General features: G+C 46.4%; 1 protein-coding gene across 2 annotated transcripts in view; it reads right to left on the bottom strand.

Moving 5' to 3' along the window:
• The window catches only part of LOC137630234 (CRISP/Allergen/PR-1-like), a 273,374-nt gene extending 259,990 nt beyond the window's left edge, over positions 1-13,384 (bottom strand). The window contains exon 1 of one of the 2 annotated variants that reach the window (XM_068361692.1): positions 12,946-13,384. In XM_068361692.1, the coding sequence (XP_068217793.1) occupies positions 12,946-13,215 (270 nt within the window). In that variant the 5' untranslated portion in view covers positions 13,216-13,384. The remainder of the gene's footprint in view (positions 1-12,945) is intronic. The other variant, XM_068361691.1, reaches the window with a different exon arrangement.
• Positions 13,385-16,425: the final 3,041 nt, after the last annotated feature.

Raw genomic sequence — 16,425 nt, 5'->3', positions numbered from 1 at the left:
TTTGTAGGGCTTCGTTGTGAGAACCCTTTGGAGGAGAGAGTCCTGATTGGATTTCCTCCACCTCTCAGCTGCATGTTCCACATCTTTGGGCTCAAACAGACTCTTTCCCAAAAGGGAAAAATGTCTGAGCCTGCTGACTTCGACGGCCGGGACCTTCGAATGGAACCTTTCTGCCACCGCATCACATCGTTTCAAGATCGAATTGGCCCACAAGTTCGAGACTTGGTGGGCCAGAAACTCAATGGTGCGGGTGCCCGAAAGGAGGAAGGTCTCCAGGGCTTTCCTGGTGCTCTCCTTGGACAGATCCTCAGATCGCAGCAGGATGCCAAGAGACCCCAACCAGATGTCCAGCCACAAAGTAGCCTGCATGGCACACTTCGCGACCTTCTCCTGGCTTAGGATCTCTGTTGCCGAGAAAGTCACTTGCCGGCTAGAGAGTCTCTCAAGAGGGATTCCCTTGGTAAGCTCTTCCACAGAGTGGTGCAACGGAAGAGCTAAGCAAGACTCCTCCATGATCTCAAAATACCTCCTCTGGTGGACACGAGGAGGCGGGAGGAGCTTGTTGCCAGCAGTGGAACGGCTGGAGTAGGCGAGCTCGGAGAGCTGGCCCTCAACCTTATCCCTGGTACTCTTCACCCCTTGGGACCAGGGCAAAGCCGCACTGGCCTTAACGGGTTTCTGAGTGCCAAAGACTCGGTCCAGGACCGTGTCCTTGCCCTCACGAGGAGGAATCTTGGGGTCCGAGAACCCGTCGAGATGCTTCATCAGGGTCAAGACCTGCCAGAAGGCATGCTCTGACTCCTGCTGCTCTCCCCCTGGAGGACTGGCAGCAAAGTCTCCCGTCCCCAATGGCTCTACTTGGGGGGACACGTGAACATTCTCCGCGAGTCTCGTTGGCTCCGGTCGAATCCTCGAAGAAGACTTAGATATGGTCTTAGAGTCCTTTGGTTCCCTCCTAGGAGGGATACAGGACTCCAATAACGAAGTCTGAGGGCTCTTCTCCGCCCCAACACGGGACGATTCTCCTGCTCGAGGTGGGGTTTCTCCCATTGGTGCAATGGGAGAAGGCCTCACCTCGGTAGACTCCCCTGAGGACGTAAAATCCTCATCCACAGGAGAGGGAGACAAAGTCTGAGGGGGGGAAGGAGCCTTCCTTACGGATTTCTTAGGAGCCAGCTTGACCCTGGGAGAAGTCACCACGACCTCTACTCCTCTCTTCCTCTTCAGTGGGGTCGGAGCTGCCCTTGGTTTGAGGCCCAACTCAGAGAAGGCAGGCTTAACAGTCTGGACGACAGCTCTGATAAGGGACCCAAACCATGGCTGTTTACTGACAGACGCAGTGTCAGAGACTTCCTCTGGAGGGAAGGGGATCGGGCGATCCTTCGGAGTAGATACTACAACGGGGCCTGCCTAAAAAGAAAGTGAAGAAGATTGGTGCCTGGACCTATCTGAAGACCTCCCTTCTTCCTGAGAGCACGCTGGTCTGCGCTTGCAGGGGGGGGACGACGACGACGTGAAGAAGACGACCTGGGTGCTCTCGTTCCTGAAGTCTCTTCTCGGGGGCTCGCGCTGCGAAACCCAGTGGGAATCGCGCGATGGAATAATCCCAGGTTCACGCGCGGGCGAACGTTCGCGCACGTGTGCGTGCGGAGATGAAGGCGCGGGCGCGGGGGCGAGGGAGCGCGGGCGAGCGATGGCGAGCAGGCGAGCGATGGCGCGCAGGCGAGCCATAGCACACAGGAGAGCGATGGCGCGCAGGGTGCGCAGATGAGCCACTGCGCACAGGTGAGGGTGCGCGCGGGCGCGCAGGCGATCTATGGCGAGCAGGCTCGTGGGCGCGTGGGCGTGCTGGGGAGCTGTGGCGCGCAGGAGATGGTGCGAGCGGGCGTGCAGGAGATCGGTGGCGCGCAGGTGCGCGATCTGGCGAAGGCAGAGGGCGCGCAGTAGGACCAGCAAGTGTAGTTGCGTGCGAAGGTGACTGCTCGTGGGCGTGTGGGCGCACAGGATCTCGGAGGCCTCTAGAAGAGCGCATAGTAGGGGCTGAAATAATGTGTGCGCGAAGGTGACTGCGCGCAATGGTGTGCAGGCGAGGGCTGACGAGTGGGCAAGTTCCGAGGGCGCGCAGGAGATCGCTGGCGAGAAGGCGAAAGATGATTCTTCCCTCCTGCGCCCAGATCCGGAAATCGTGGGCGCGCAGGCGAGCGATGGCGCGCAGGCGAGCGATGGCGCGCAGGTGAAGAGCGCTGGCGAGCTGAAGATCGTGGGCGCGCAGGAGATCGTGGGCGCGCGTGGCGCGTATCAGGATCAGGGAGCGCAGGAGATCGTGGGCGCGCGTGGCGCGTATCAGGATCAGAGCGCGCAGATGTGCGCTGGCGAGGAGAAGATCGCTGGCGTACAGGAGATCGCTGGCGCGCAGGTGAGCTCTAGCAACCAGGAGATCGATGGCGAGCAGGAGAGCGGTGGCGCATCGACTCTGCAGCAGGAGATCGCTGGCGCGTTGTCCCTGGCACAGGATGTCTCTGGAACGTTGTCTCAGGAACACCAGGTACAGGAGAGCGCTTGCGCGCAATTGGGCGCGAGCGCGCAGGAGAACGTGGGCGCACAGGGGATGCCTGGCACTTAAGGGACTTGCTCACAATGTGAGAAAGCCCCTTTTGCCCCGAAGGGACCGGTGCCCGTTGGATAACGGGGTGCGTGGGCGCCCACTGCGCGTCAGCAGCCAGGAACGGAGAAGGAAGGTCAGCAGGTCTGGCAGGCGTAGGAGATCGCGAACGATCTGCAGAGAGATCCAGTGATGCAGCTGCAACGGTCAATGCACGGCGAGGAGAATCCTCTGCGGGGGACTGCGATGGCGAGGAATCGAAGAGGCGCCTCCTAACTCCCTTGTGGGGAGAAGGAAGGCCTCTTCGGCGAAGAAGAGGAAAACGAGCCTTACGTTGGATACGTCCTCTGGGGGCAGCAGGCAGACCATCATCAGTCCTCCGAAGAGGAGTCTCTGTTAGTGAACTCCCCCGAGGGGGAGAATCACCTGCAGGAGAGACCGTTGGACTTAGCTCTTCCCTCGAAGGATGTTCGGAGGGGGGAACTAAGCCTTCAGCAACATCAGCACCCAAGGCAGAGGTTTGACCTAACTCGTCGGAAGCCTCTGCAACAACAACGTCGACGATAGACAGAGGGTCAACCTCCGCTATCACCGGCGACTGTTTGACAGCAGCTCCCAACCTGATTATGTCAAACAGGGCTTCCCTGGAGGGCGAACCCTTAAGCCCCAAGGAAGACCAAAGCTGAAACAAAACATCATTAGCAACAGTGTTATTAGACAAATCCTCCCCTGGAGGAGGAGGAGGAGCTGCCTCGCTATGGGAGGCAACTTCCTCTCCCGAACCCCGAGGTCGGTCAACAAAAGTACGGCCTACGCTACCACTCAACGGCCTCTCGGAAGAGACCAATCGAGTGGGGGCTTCGGAGGAGGTTCGGGCTACAAAAGAAGAGTCCTTGGAAATTTCCTTCTTCAAGATTCTTGAAGGAGAAAGATCCCGCTTGGACTTCTTCTTTCGGCGCCGGGAAAACCTCTCCCACTGGGAAGTAGACCACTCCCTACACACTTTGTCCTTATCACACCGTTGGCCCCTGCAGAACAGTCGTAAGGTGTGAGGGTCCGTTTCGACCGCTGACATATATGTACCACAAGGGCGGTCAGGTAATCCGGGGCACTTCGCATAATAGAGGCCAACTTCCAAAAACACAACTACAAAGAAAAAGCAAAAAAAGATTAAAGGCTGTCAAGCGAGGGTGGGAGCAGATACGTCTGTTCATCACCCGAGCCAAAAGCAAAGTGAGCTAGTCCCCGGTGTGTGAGGGGGGGAGGGATAGCTAGCTACCCCTCCCCTACCCCCTCCCTACGTTAAAATTCTAATGGCTCGTCATTTCAGCTACGCCGAAAGTAATACCCTATTTAAATAGCGTGGTTTGTATTTCGGTTACGGAACAACTAGTTTTTTTATAACCCCTCCCCCACTGAACAATGTATCTTGCCATTTTTTGCTTTCCCCCTATTTGAAGTACCTCCTAATTACTGTCCAAGAAGAGGAGAGCTGCAGGACTACATAATTTTTCAATAAATGGAGTGTGCTCTTGTAAACAAATACCGATAAATTATCTGGTATTATTGTAGTGTATTACAGGGCAATATAACCTAGGAAAAAAACTACTTTTTCTTATAGAAAAAAATTACGCTCTCTTCGAAAATGTCACTCGTTCCCATCGCAAATGAATAGTTTCAGAAATATATATACATCAATATCCTACGGTAATGGGGGACCCCGAGGGGGAACTCAGGGTTTTGGGTGGGGAAAACATACTGGGGAAATGATATATAAATGTAAAACAAGCCTTTTCTTCCCTATACATTACCTTCTTGGATGTATAATAAACGGAGGAAAAGACAAAACAGGTGGCGTTGCAAAGGCTATGTCTCATGAAAAAATACAGTAACCAGTTCTGCCAACGTCTGATGTAGATCAAATGTTAGCGTATCATGCTAATATTAGCAGTGTTTTTCATTTAATTTTTCTCATTCTACTTGCCGGTTGTAGTCGCTCTTGTACGTTCGTTTGTACATAGCAGGTTTCGACCTTCTGCGCAAAAACCCCGCCTCCCTTCGCAGAGACTTTTCCTCCACCAATAGGATTTCTTCCTCTCTAATCGTGAAATATGTTATTTTGATAATAAAATAAATTTTTGAATATACTTACCCGGTGATTATATAGCTGCAACTCTGTTGCCCGACAGACAACTCTACGGTAAAAACTCGCCAGCGATCGCTACACAGGTTGCGGGTGTGCCCAACAGCGCCATCTGTCGTCCAGATACCCAGTACTCAATGTAAACAAAGACTCAATTTTCTCCTCGTCCCACTGCGTCTCTATTGGGGAGGAAGGGAGGGTCCTTTGATTTATAATCACCGGGTAAGTATATTCAAAAATTTATTTTATTATCAAAATAACATTTTTCAATATTTAACTTAGCCGGTGATTATATAGCTGATTCACACCCAGGGGGGTGGGTAGAGACCAGCAATATATGTTTACACTTTTATGAGCTAAGAGTTTTTATTTCATTTTAGAAGTTATCAAAATAACAAAAACAAAATAAATAGGTACCTGGTAAGGAAGTCAACTTGAACAATTACTCTGCCTTTTAAGTACGTCTTCCTTACGGAGCCTCGCGATCCTCTTAGGATGCTGATCGACCCCTAGGATCTGAAGTATCAAGGGTTGCAACCCATACAACAGGACCTCATCAAAACCCCTAATCTAGGCGCTCTCAAGAAATGACTTTGACCACCCGCCAAATCAACCAGGATGCGAAAGGCTTCTTAGCCTTCCGGACAACCCAAAAAACAACAATAAAAACATTTCAAGAGAAACATTAAAAGGGTATGGAATTAGGGAATTGTAGTGGTTGAGCCCTCACCCACTACTGCACTCGCTGCTACGAATGGTCCCAGTGTGTAGCAGTCCTCGTAAAGAGACTGGACATCCTTTAGATAAAAAGACGCAAACACTGACTTGCTTCTCCAATAGGTTGCGTCCATTATACTTCGCAGAGATCTATTTTGCTTAAAGGCCACGGAAGTTGCGACAGCTCTAACTTCGTGTGTCCTTACCTTCAGCAATGCTTGGTCTTCCTCGCTCAGATGGGAATGAGCTTCTCGTATTAACAGTCTGATAAAATAGGATAAAGCATTCTTTGACATAGGCAAAGATGGTTTCTTAACTGAACACCATAAAGCTTCAGATAGGCCTCGTAAAGGTTTAGTTCGTTTTAAATAGAACTTAAGAGCTCTCACAGGGCATAAGACTCTTTCTAGCTCATTGCCTACCATATTCGATAAGCTGGGAATATCGAACGATTTCGGCCAAGGTCGAGAAGGTAGCTCATTTTTGGCTAGAAAACCAAGTTGTAGTGAACATGTAGCTTTTTCTGACGAAAATCCGATGTTCTTGCTGAAGGCATGAATCTCACTGACTCTTTTAGCTGTGGCTAAGCATACCAGGAAAAGTGTCTTTAAGGTGAGATCTTTCAGGGAGGCTGATTGTAGCGGCTCAAACCTGTCTGACATGAGGAATCTTAGTACCACGTCTAAATTCCAACCAGGTGTAACCAAACGACGCTCCTTCGTGGTCTCAAAAGACTTAAGGAGGTCCTGTAGATCTTTATTGTTGGAAAGATCTAAGCCTCTATGCCGGAAGACCGATGCCAACATGCTTCTGTAGCCCTTGATAGTGGGAGCTGAAAGTGATCGTTCTTTTCTCAGGTATAAGAGAAAGTCAGCTATTTGAGCTACAGAGGTACTGGTCGAGGATACAGATACTGACTTGCACCAGTTTCGGAGGACTTCCCACTTCGATTGGTAGACTCTAAGGGTGGATGTTCTCCTTGCTCTAGCAATCGCACTGGCTGCCTCCTTCGAAAAGCCTCTAGCTCTCGAGAGTCTTTCGATAGTCTGAAGGCAGTCAGACGAAGAGCGTGGAGGCTTTGGTGTACCTTCTTTACGTGTGGCTGACGTAGAAGGTCCACCCTTAGAGGAAGACTTCTGGGAACGTCTACTAGCCATCGAAGTACCTCGGTGAACCATTCTCTCGCGGGCCAGAGGGGAGCAACTAGCGTCAACCTTGTCCCTTCGTGAGAGGCGAACTTCTGCAGTACCTTGTTGACAATCTTGAACGGTGGGAATGCGTATAGATCTAGATGCGACCAATCTAGGAGAAAGGCATCTATATGTATTGCTGCTGGGTCCGGGATTGGTGAGCAATATATTGGGAGCCTCTTGGTCATCGAGGTTGCAAAGAGATCTATGGTTGGTTGGCCCCAAGTGGCCCAAAGTCTCTTGCATACATCCTTGTGGAGGGTCCATTCTGTTGGAATTACTTGCCCCTTCCGACTGAGACAATCTGCCATGACATTCAAGTTGCCTTGGATGAACCTCGTTACTAGTGATATGTTTTGACCTTTTGACCAGATGAGCAGGTCCCTTGCGATCTCGTACAACGTCAGTGAGTGGGTCCCTCCTTGCTTGGAGATGTACGCCAAGGCAGTGGTGTTGTCCGAGTTCACTTCCACCACTTTGCCTTGAAGGAGAGACCTGAAGCTTTTCAAGGCCAGATGTACTGCCAGTAGCTCCTTGCAGTTGATATGCATTCTCCTTTAACTCGAGTTCCATAGTCCCGAACATTCCCGACCGTCTAATGTCGCGCCCCAGCCTACGTCCGATGCGTCCGAGAAGAGAACGTGGTTGGGAGTCTGAACAGCCAGGGGAAGACCCTCTCTTAGGCTGATACTGTCCTTCCACCAAGTCAGGCAAGACTTCATCTTCTCGGAAATGGGGATCGAGACCGCTTCTAGCGTCTTGTCCTTTTTCCAGTGAAATGCTAGGTGGTATTGAAGAGGACGGAGGTGTAGTCTTCCTAATGACACAAACTGTTCCAGGGATGATAGCGTCCCTATCAGACTCATCCACTTCCTGACTGAACATCGTTCCTTCTTCAGCATGTTCTGGATGCATAACTGGGCTTGGCTTGTTCTGGGGGCCGACGGAAAAGCCCGAAAAGCTAGACTGTGAATCTCCATCCCTAAATACACAATAGTTTGGGATGGGACCAGTTGTGACTTTTCCATATTGACAAGGAGACCCAATTCCTTGGTCAGATCTAGAGTCCACTTTAGATCCTTCAGACAGCGACGACTGGAAGAAGCTCTGAGAAGCCAGTCGTCCAAATAGAGGGAGGCTCGGATGTCCGCTAAATGAAGGAATTTGGCTACATTCCTCATCAGCCTCGTAAACACAAGAGGAGCTGTGCTTAGGCCAAAGCACAGGGCTTGAAACTGGTAGACAACCTTTTCGAAAACGAATCTCAGAAAAGGTTGGGAGTCCGGGTGGATGGGGACGTGGAAGTAGGCGTCCCTTAGGTCTAAAGAGACCATCCAGTCTTCCCTTCTGACCGCTGCTAAGACTGACTTTGTGGTCTCCATGGAGAACGTCTGCTTTGTGACAAAGACATTCAGAGCACTGACGTCTAGCACCGGCCTCCACCCTCCTGTCTTCTTTGACACCAAGAAGAGTCGGTTGTAGAATCCCGGAGATTGAAGGTCCGAGACTTTGACCACCGCTCCCTTCTCTAGTAAAAGAGACACCTCCCGTTTCAAGGCTTGTCTCTTGTCTTCCTCTCTGTACCTGGGAGAGAGATCGATGGGAAACGTTGCTAGAGGGGGTTTCCGTACAAACGGGATCTTGTACCCCTCTCTGAGCAACTTCACAGATTGTGCATCTGCGCCTCTCTTTTCCCAGGTCTGCCAGAAGTTCTTGAGTCTGGCTCCCACTGCTGTCTGAAGAAGCTGGCAGTCAGACTCTGCCCTTAAAGGACTTGGTTCCTTTCTTCTTTCCTCGTTTCCCTTCGGCACGAGCACCTCCTCTGCTGGAGGCTCTGCCACGAAAGGGCGGAATAAAACGGGACGCTGGAGTGTCCATCCTTGGTCTAGCTGACAAGGTAGGCAAAGGGGTAGCTTTGCGAGCGGAGGACGCAACAAGATCGTGAGTGTCCTTCTGTATCAATGAAGCGGCTATTTCCTTAATCAGGTCTTCTGGAAAAAGGCACTTGGAAAGAGGAGCAAAAAGAAGCTCGGATCTCTGGCACTGTGTAACTCCAGCTGAAAGGAATGAGCATAGGTTTTCACGCTTTTTAAGGACTCCGGACACAAATGATGCAGCAAGCTCATTAGACCCATCACGTACGGCCTTGTCCATGCAGGACATAATGAGCAAGGAAGTCTCTTTCTCTGTCGGAGAGATCTTTCTGCTTAGGGCTCCTAGACACCAGTCTAAGAAGTTAAAAACTTCGAAGGCCCTAAAGATACCTTTCAAAAGGTGGTCCAGGTCTGAAGATGACCAACATATCTTTGAGCGTCTCATGGCAAGGCGGCGGGGAGAGTCTACGAGGCTTGAGAAGTCGCCCTGGGCAGAGGCAGGAACTCCCAAGCCGAGAACTTCTCCCGTGGCATACCAGACGCTCGATCTAGAAGAGAGTCTAGCAGGGGGAAACGTAAAGGCTGTCTTCCCTAAACTCTTTTTGGACTGCAACCATTCTCCTATCACCCGCAAAGCTCTCTTGGATGAGCGTGCGAGGACGAGTCTATTAAAGGCAGGAGTGGTAGACGGCATGCCTAACACAAACTCTGACGGAGGAGAACGAGGAGCCACAGAAACAAACTGGTCCGGAAACATCTCTTTGAAAATGGCCAAAACTTTCCTAAAGTCCAAAGAGGGTTGAGTAGACTTAGGCTCGTCCAATTCTGATTGTGGTTCATCTATGAGTGCAGCAACATCATCATCAGAAAGTCCCTCATCCGATAACTGATGAGGAAACGGCAACGGAGTGGGTAACGGCTGGTTCGCTGAGTCCGGTCGCACGGGTGCATGCGTGACTGAGCCGGACGCAACGTCATGGAACTGCTGCCCAGTCTGTGAGCTGGCAACAACCATGGCAGCGCGGGGACGCACAGCGTCTACTCCAGACTGTCTGGACTGATGTGGGTGCGCAGTGGAAACCACACTGGGTTGCGGAGGTTGACGCACCGCGTCAAAACAAAGCAACTCTGACGGTTGTTGAACCTCCTGAACGTCAACGGAGACCTCCGTGCGTCGCTTAACGTCAACATGCGGCTGGCAGATCACACTGGAACGCATGGGTGGCGGAACTCTCTCAACTGGTGTGCGTGAGAAGGTTACCTCAGCGTCCACAGGACGCACAACCGATCGTGTGGAAGGTTGTAGGCTAGGTACTGCACTAGCTGGTGCGGCAGCAACCTTCTCCGCACGAAAGTCCTGCATTAGAGACGTCAGTTTAGACTGCATGTCTTGCAGTAGAGACCACTTAGGGTCTACAGGAGCAGGTGCGGCGACAGACGGTGTTACTGTCTGAAGCGGTACCGCTTTGCCTCTCTTAGGCGGTGAGCAGTCATCTGATGACGGCAGCGAGTCCGAACTGACCCAGTGGCTACAACCGGGCCGTTGGACTTGCGCTGAAGGGACCGACTTGCGTTTTAACGGTCGTGAGACCTTGGTCCAGGGTTTCTTGCGAGAAACACCTTCCGAAGACGAGGTATAAATGGGCTCTCTCGTCTTAGTTAGGTAGGAGCGATCTTGGGTAGATACGCCCGATACCACGGAGGGAACGTCTGTTCGCTGATTAAAGCCTCTCGAACCCATTTGTCGTACGACATTGCTTCTCCCCTGGACTTGGGAGCTTGCAAGAGGTCCCGGACTAGGAGGACGACAGGCATGAACAGACGAACCCTCAAGCGCAACACTATCCACAATACTATCACTCGGCACTTTAGCACTTCCCACTGCACTTTTGCACTTAAGCTCCTTCACATCCGCCATGAGCTGATTACGGTCACTAGCAAGGGACTCAACTCTCTCACCCAGAGCCTGGATGGCACGCATCATATCAGCCATCGAAGGTTCCTGGGTGCCAGGAGGGGGGTTAGGAGCAACCACTACAGGGGAAGGAATAGGTTGTGGGGCATGAGGAGAGGATATATCAATAGAACGAGAAGAACTTCTCCTACCTCTATCTCTCTCTAGCCTACGTGTATACTTTTGAAATTCGATAAAATCGAATTCCGAAAGCCCAACGCACTCTTCACACCGATCTTCCAATTGACAGGTTTTATCCCGACAATTGGAACAAACAGTGTGAGGGTCGATAGAAGCCTTCGGAAGACGCCTTGAACAGTCCCTAGCATTGCACTTCCTAAATTTGGGGACTTGAGAAGGGTCAGCCATTTTGAATTGGTCAAAGGGAAATTCAAAAAACTATCAAAAAGTCATCAACAAAGAATCCGTTATCAAAAAGAGTTCAAGGATTTGTGTGAAGAGAAACCCTGCACAGCGAAAGCTCAAAACTAGAATAAAGTACTTCACCAATTAGTTGTGAAAAAACTCCAGTTTAGCAACAGCGAGTAAGTACGTCTTGTTGATAGCTCGACAGAGAGAAAATTGAGTCTTTGTTTACATTGAGTACTGGGTATCTGGACGACAGATGGCGCTGTTGGGCACACCCGCAACCTGTGTAGCGATCGCTGGCGAGTTTTTACCGTAGAGTTGTCTGTCGGGCAACAGAGTTGCAGCTATATAATCACCGGCTAAGTTAAATATTGAAAAGTAACTATCCGTCTCTCTACCAGCTCTGTTCAAGTCTATTACTTGATTAGTTATGTAATACCCTCGTATACATATTACGTTTGACCCCAGTATTGCTCGTTTTATTATCCGATACCTTAGAAAATCACCTCATTTTATATACCCACCGCATATTTTTTATCATACATTCCATTTTATCTTCATATATTACTTTTATACATTTTGTTATTACCTTGTCACTCCCAGATTTCACATAAATACTTGCTCTGGACAAGTTTCCCATTCTGTTCATTCATGTTTACTATCTAGACTCCGTTGCTTTTCCGTTAACCAATCACAAACCCATACGTATGTAAAGTTTGCACAGGGGGGTTAATATTTCCCTACCCCCAACTTCCTACAATCCCTTTTCCGTGGAAACCTTTGCCCAAGTCAGGTCTTTGTTAGTTCAAGTGACGTCTTTTTGCGTATTTTACGATCCAAGTTTTAGAAAAGTGTAACGACTTCAGTAATCCATACTTGAAAGTATTTTGGTGAATTCCAATGTTGATAATTTTCTTAAATCTCGTAATGTAATATATCAACTTTTACAGTGTTCCAAGTACCTATACAGTACTAAGCTAAGGCAAAGCAGTTAAGTCGTCATACACTCGGTCACAACAACCCCGTGACCCACAAGTTACGTTGTCACGGTCATAAAAGTAAGTCATTAATTTCTTTAACTTTAATGTGTTAGTTTTACTATATTTTGTTAGTGCGAATCTCAACATTACCGCTTGCCAGTGCATACGAGGTTGATGTTTTATTTTCCTGTGATAGTAAGTGAGGAACAGGAACCATTATATTCAACGTTGGTAATGTTAGCGTAACATTACTAATGTTAGCGTGCGCAGCTCAACATTACCGCTTGCCAGTACATACGAGCTTGATGTTTTATTTTCATGCGAGCGAAGCGAGCTAATGGCGAAACAAGAACCATTATATATAATGTTATCGTAACAGTACTAACGTTAACGTACCGTGAGTGAAGTGATATAACAAGGGGCATTACAGTATATTGGGTTTGTGACCTGGGAACCCCTAGGTTAGGCTAGGTGGGTTTGTTAGGTTCTGTACCCTTTTTGTACTTTTTTATATATTGTGTAAAGGGTATATGGAAAATTTTTTTAAAATACACATAATAATATTACCGTATCATTGCTAACGTTAGTAATGACACCGCAACGTTGGTAACGCTGTGTATCACCGTAACGTTGGTAACACCGTGTATCACCATAACGTTGGTAACGCTGTGTATCACCGTAACGTTGGTAACGCTGTGTATCGTTGGTAACGTTGCTAATGTTATCGTTCGCAGTACATACGTGAGTGAAGTGACACCGAAATTGAACAAATCATTATATTTAATCATTTTAACAAAATATATATAATAAAATACACTATATTTAATAATTTTAACAGAAAATATATATGTTTTCCTGTAGCAAATAACGTGATTTAACCGGTTTTCACCTTCATTTCATCCGTATTAACAGCAACCAGTCCGGATACTTAAAGTTAGTCGAATTGGTTGTTCTGTTGGTTTGCAGTTGAAATGAAGGTCAAATTCAGTCAGATCACGTTTACTACAGGAAAACATATATTTTCTGTTCGAAATCAGAATCTGTAATACAGTAAAACATTACCCAAATCCTAGGATAATGTTTATCAATTTTAAAATACTCTCTCTACAGTCTTACCATAAGCATCATATTTGCTGCTGGAGGTTGTGGTCCGGGAGATCCTCTAGTCTCCTGACCGGATGCTACTCTGGATCTAAGTCGATTGTGCTCTGACACAATGAAGGCTGCATCATTGGGGCTTATGACTCCCGACAATACTTGATTGCCACAATCAGGCCCTGTACCTTGTTGCATGCAGAGGGTATGCAGGGGCGTGAAACTACAGTAGGGTGACCAGTTCTCCCCTCTGGCCTTGTCCAACAACATGGCCATGAGTAACAAAAACATGTCGTACTTATAAAAATAAATTCAGAGGTAGATAACCGACACTGACACGGACTGCTCAATAGTGAAAAGTAAGCTGGACAACTGTTGCAAGCAAGAGTTCAAAACAAACAACTAGACTTAGGAGTCAGGAGAGGTTGGTTTGCGACTGTGAGCAAAACCTTTATAAAAACCCCTCTTCCTATAAATTGACAGAAAGAAAGCAAAGTAAGTAATAACAACCAAAGACCCTCAAGTGCTATCATGACTGATAGGGAAAAGGGAAAATAAGTTAATTATTATTCTTATTTTTTATCCCAGTTGGGTTTTTTTAAAAGTTAAGTAATTAGATTATTTTTCATTGATAGCCTAAATTTCGAAGAAAAAAATATCAGTTTTCTGCCTTATTAACTCAGTTTGCATTGCAAGGAACTGTGGAATAACCTACCGTCAATTGAAAATCAACTTTAACGTAACTTAATTTAATTAATAACAAAATCGACGATAATCTGGGATTCTTAGTTTGTAGAATACTTTCTCTACCCTAAAACGATCTTCAAGGTTCCGTTAATACAGATATTTCAAGGATAAATATTAAAGTTGCTTTATTACAATTTACGCAATAATAGCGTTAATCCCTTTATCTAAAACATAAAAACTTAATTTCAAATTGATTTTAAAAGCATTTTCTCCATAGGTAATTAATTTTAAGACCAACTAACATTAATAATCTTTTACTACATCTGTAGAACTCTGAAAAAAAAATGTTTTACGCTAAAAGACAATAAAGGGCTGACTATTCAATACTAGCCTATTATTGTCTATATTGTTTAACCTACTGAATAAAACTGAAGAAATGATAAACCCGTTTGCCCTTTCCATTTAATTTTACCTTCTGTTTTAAAAGGAAAGTATCCTAGAAATCATTAAACTTTTTTTTTAGGAGACTTCCAACGCTCGTTTTACGGTATAATCTGGGAAGAGCGTGAACTCAGAGATAAAAACTAGATGAAGAGTCGAATTCTAACTTTTAGATAAACTCTTTCTAGCTTCCTAGAAAACCACGGGCCCTTCCTTGTGGGCCCCAATAATGCTTATAGAGGAATTTACATTGTTGCCTCAAGTGGTTGTTATTTGGCAATTTTTTCCAATAGATGTTCCTTTTTTAGATAAATCCGTAATACTGTGACCTCTTTATGATACAGGGTGGAATTAGAATAACACGCAAAAGTAATGTACGATGTTTTTCCCAATTGAGCATTCATTCTGAAGAATACGCCACTTTTAAATGCTTTGTGTAAACTTATTTAAATACATAATCTATTGAACTATAATATCTAGAGTACACTTTTTGTAAGATCTAGATATCAATCTTGTGGGGGTGTTGTCTTATTAAAATACTGAGCAACTCACTAAATACTCGTGAGCGTTACAATACCTTGTGTGATTATTTTAATGTTCAAATATTGTTGAATTGATAAATCTTGGCAATCTTAACTAGAATTTGGACTGCTGAAAACAATAATACTAATTTACAATGCATTTTCAACAAACTGTATATCAAGTTCACTCTGTAAGCAAACTCGGTTAGTTAATATACTCAATCAGGCAGTATTCACACTTCCCAGCAACTTACATACAGTACACGATCACTGAATTGATCAGATACTATTGTTTGCAGGTTTTGGCCTTATGACTGTCTTCTAATAATTTTATCTAAAAATATATTCATTAACATATATAAATCAACATTAGTCAATGATTCATACATTAAAAGTAGCCTACTACACAAAAAGAATGGCATAACTTTCTTTGTGATAATTGACCTTCTTTCCCACCGTTATCCTTACATTAAAGGGTCACTTGGCTTATGTCACCTCTCCAATGCCTTCTATCAAAGCCATCCTCTTCAGATCATCCTTCACCTTATCTCGCCATCTAATTCTCTGCCTCCCTCAATCACTTACCAGTACCTGGCTTGAACATGTTCCTCCCAAACCATCCATCCACATGTGCCCAAACCATCTCAGTCTTGACACTCTTATCACATCTGTAATCTTTACAATCCCTGTCATTCTTATTTCCTCATTTTCAAATCTTTCAAACAGCAATATTCCCATAATACACCTCAACATTCTCACCTCCTCTCTCAAGCTTTGCTTCCTCTTTACGTCTTACAGCCCACGTTTCCCATACACACATTAACGCTGGTCCTATAACTGTGCTATAGATCTTGATCTGAGACAATTGACCAAAACATAAATTGGTCAAACCTACCTCAAGAAAAGTAACTTTGGACTTGTTAAATATTGAACAATGGTGTAAATTTTTCAATGCTGCACTGACTCAAGCGGCACTGTCTAGAGATAAATCAACAATCAAGAGATAATATTGATGTGTTGGGCCGAATATGTAGATGTTTAATCATAATGTAACATTTAGTGATATACAGTATGTCATTATGTGAATGGGGGTAATGTAATCACATTATTATTACCCTACCACATTACAATTATTTTCTTTCTTTCACACCATCATCCCTACATTAATAATTAGGTTGCCCGATGTGTCCTCTCCAATGGCTTCTATCATAGGGATCTTCAAACAGCAAATATCTTTTCTCCATATCATCCTTAAACTTACCTTGCTAATTGTCTGCCTCCCTCTCGATCTTCCCCAAAACAGGTTCCTCTCAAACCCTCTCACCATTCACCTTCAAGACATGCCCACACAATCTCAGACGGGACACTTATAACTTTTGTAATCTTCACTAGGCCTGACATTCTTATATCAGATTTTTCCAATCTTTCAAGCACTGGTATTCCAATATTACCCCTCAGCATTCTCATCTCAGTTCTCTCAAGCTTGGCTTCCTTTTTTTCATCTTAATAGCCACGTTTCCGATTCATACATTAACACTGGTCTTACTACTGACTGTGCTATATATCCTGACTTTGATTGATTTGTATTATTCATCGCAAGCCACTCCTGCCATCTCTCTCCAATTCCCAGTTGCTTTTATCCTATTCTCACCTTCAGCCTCATATCCTCCGTCTTGATTCATAGATCACATATATCGACATTGTTCCACCTGTTTTATGTCTACTTTCATGTATGGCTATCCTATCACTGCCTTCCTTACTGGGCTCATCGTTGATTCGGTCTTCGCTAAATCTATCGTCAAGGCAACCCTATGCAAATTCTCTTGTGATTCCATGACTTTTCTCTGCAAGT

The sequence above is a fragment of the Palaemon carinicauda genome, chromosome 38, assembly GCF_036898095.1.
Source record: "Palaemon carinicauda isolate YSFRI2023 chromosome 38, ASM3689809v2, whole genome shotgun sequence".
Lineage (NCBI taxonomy): Eukaryota > Metazoa > Arthropoda > Malacostraca > Decapoda > Palaemonidae > Palaemon > Palaemon carinicauda.
The sequence above is the reverse complement of the archived record's forward strand: the minus strand, read 5'-3'. Positions and strand labels throughout refer to the sequence as shown.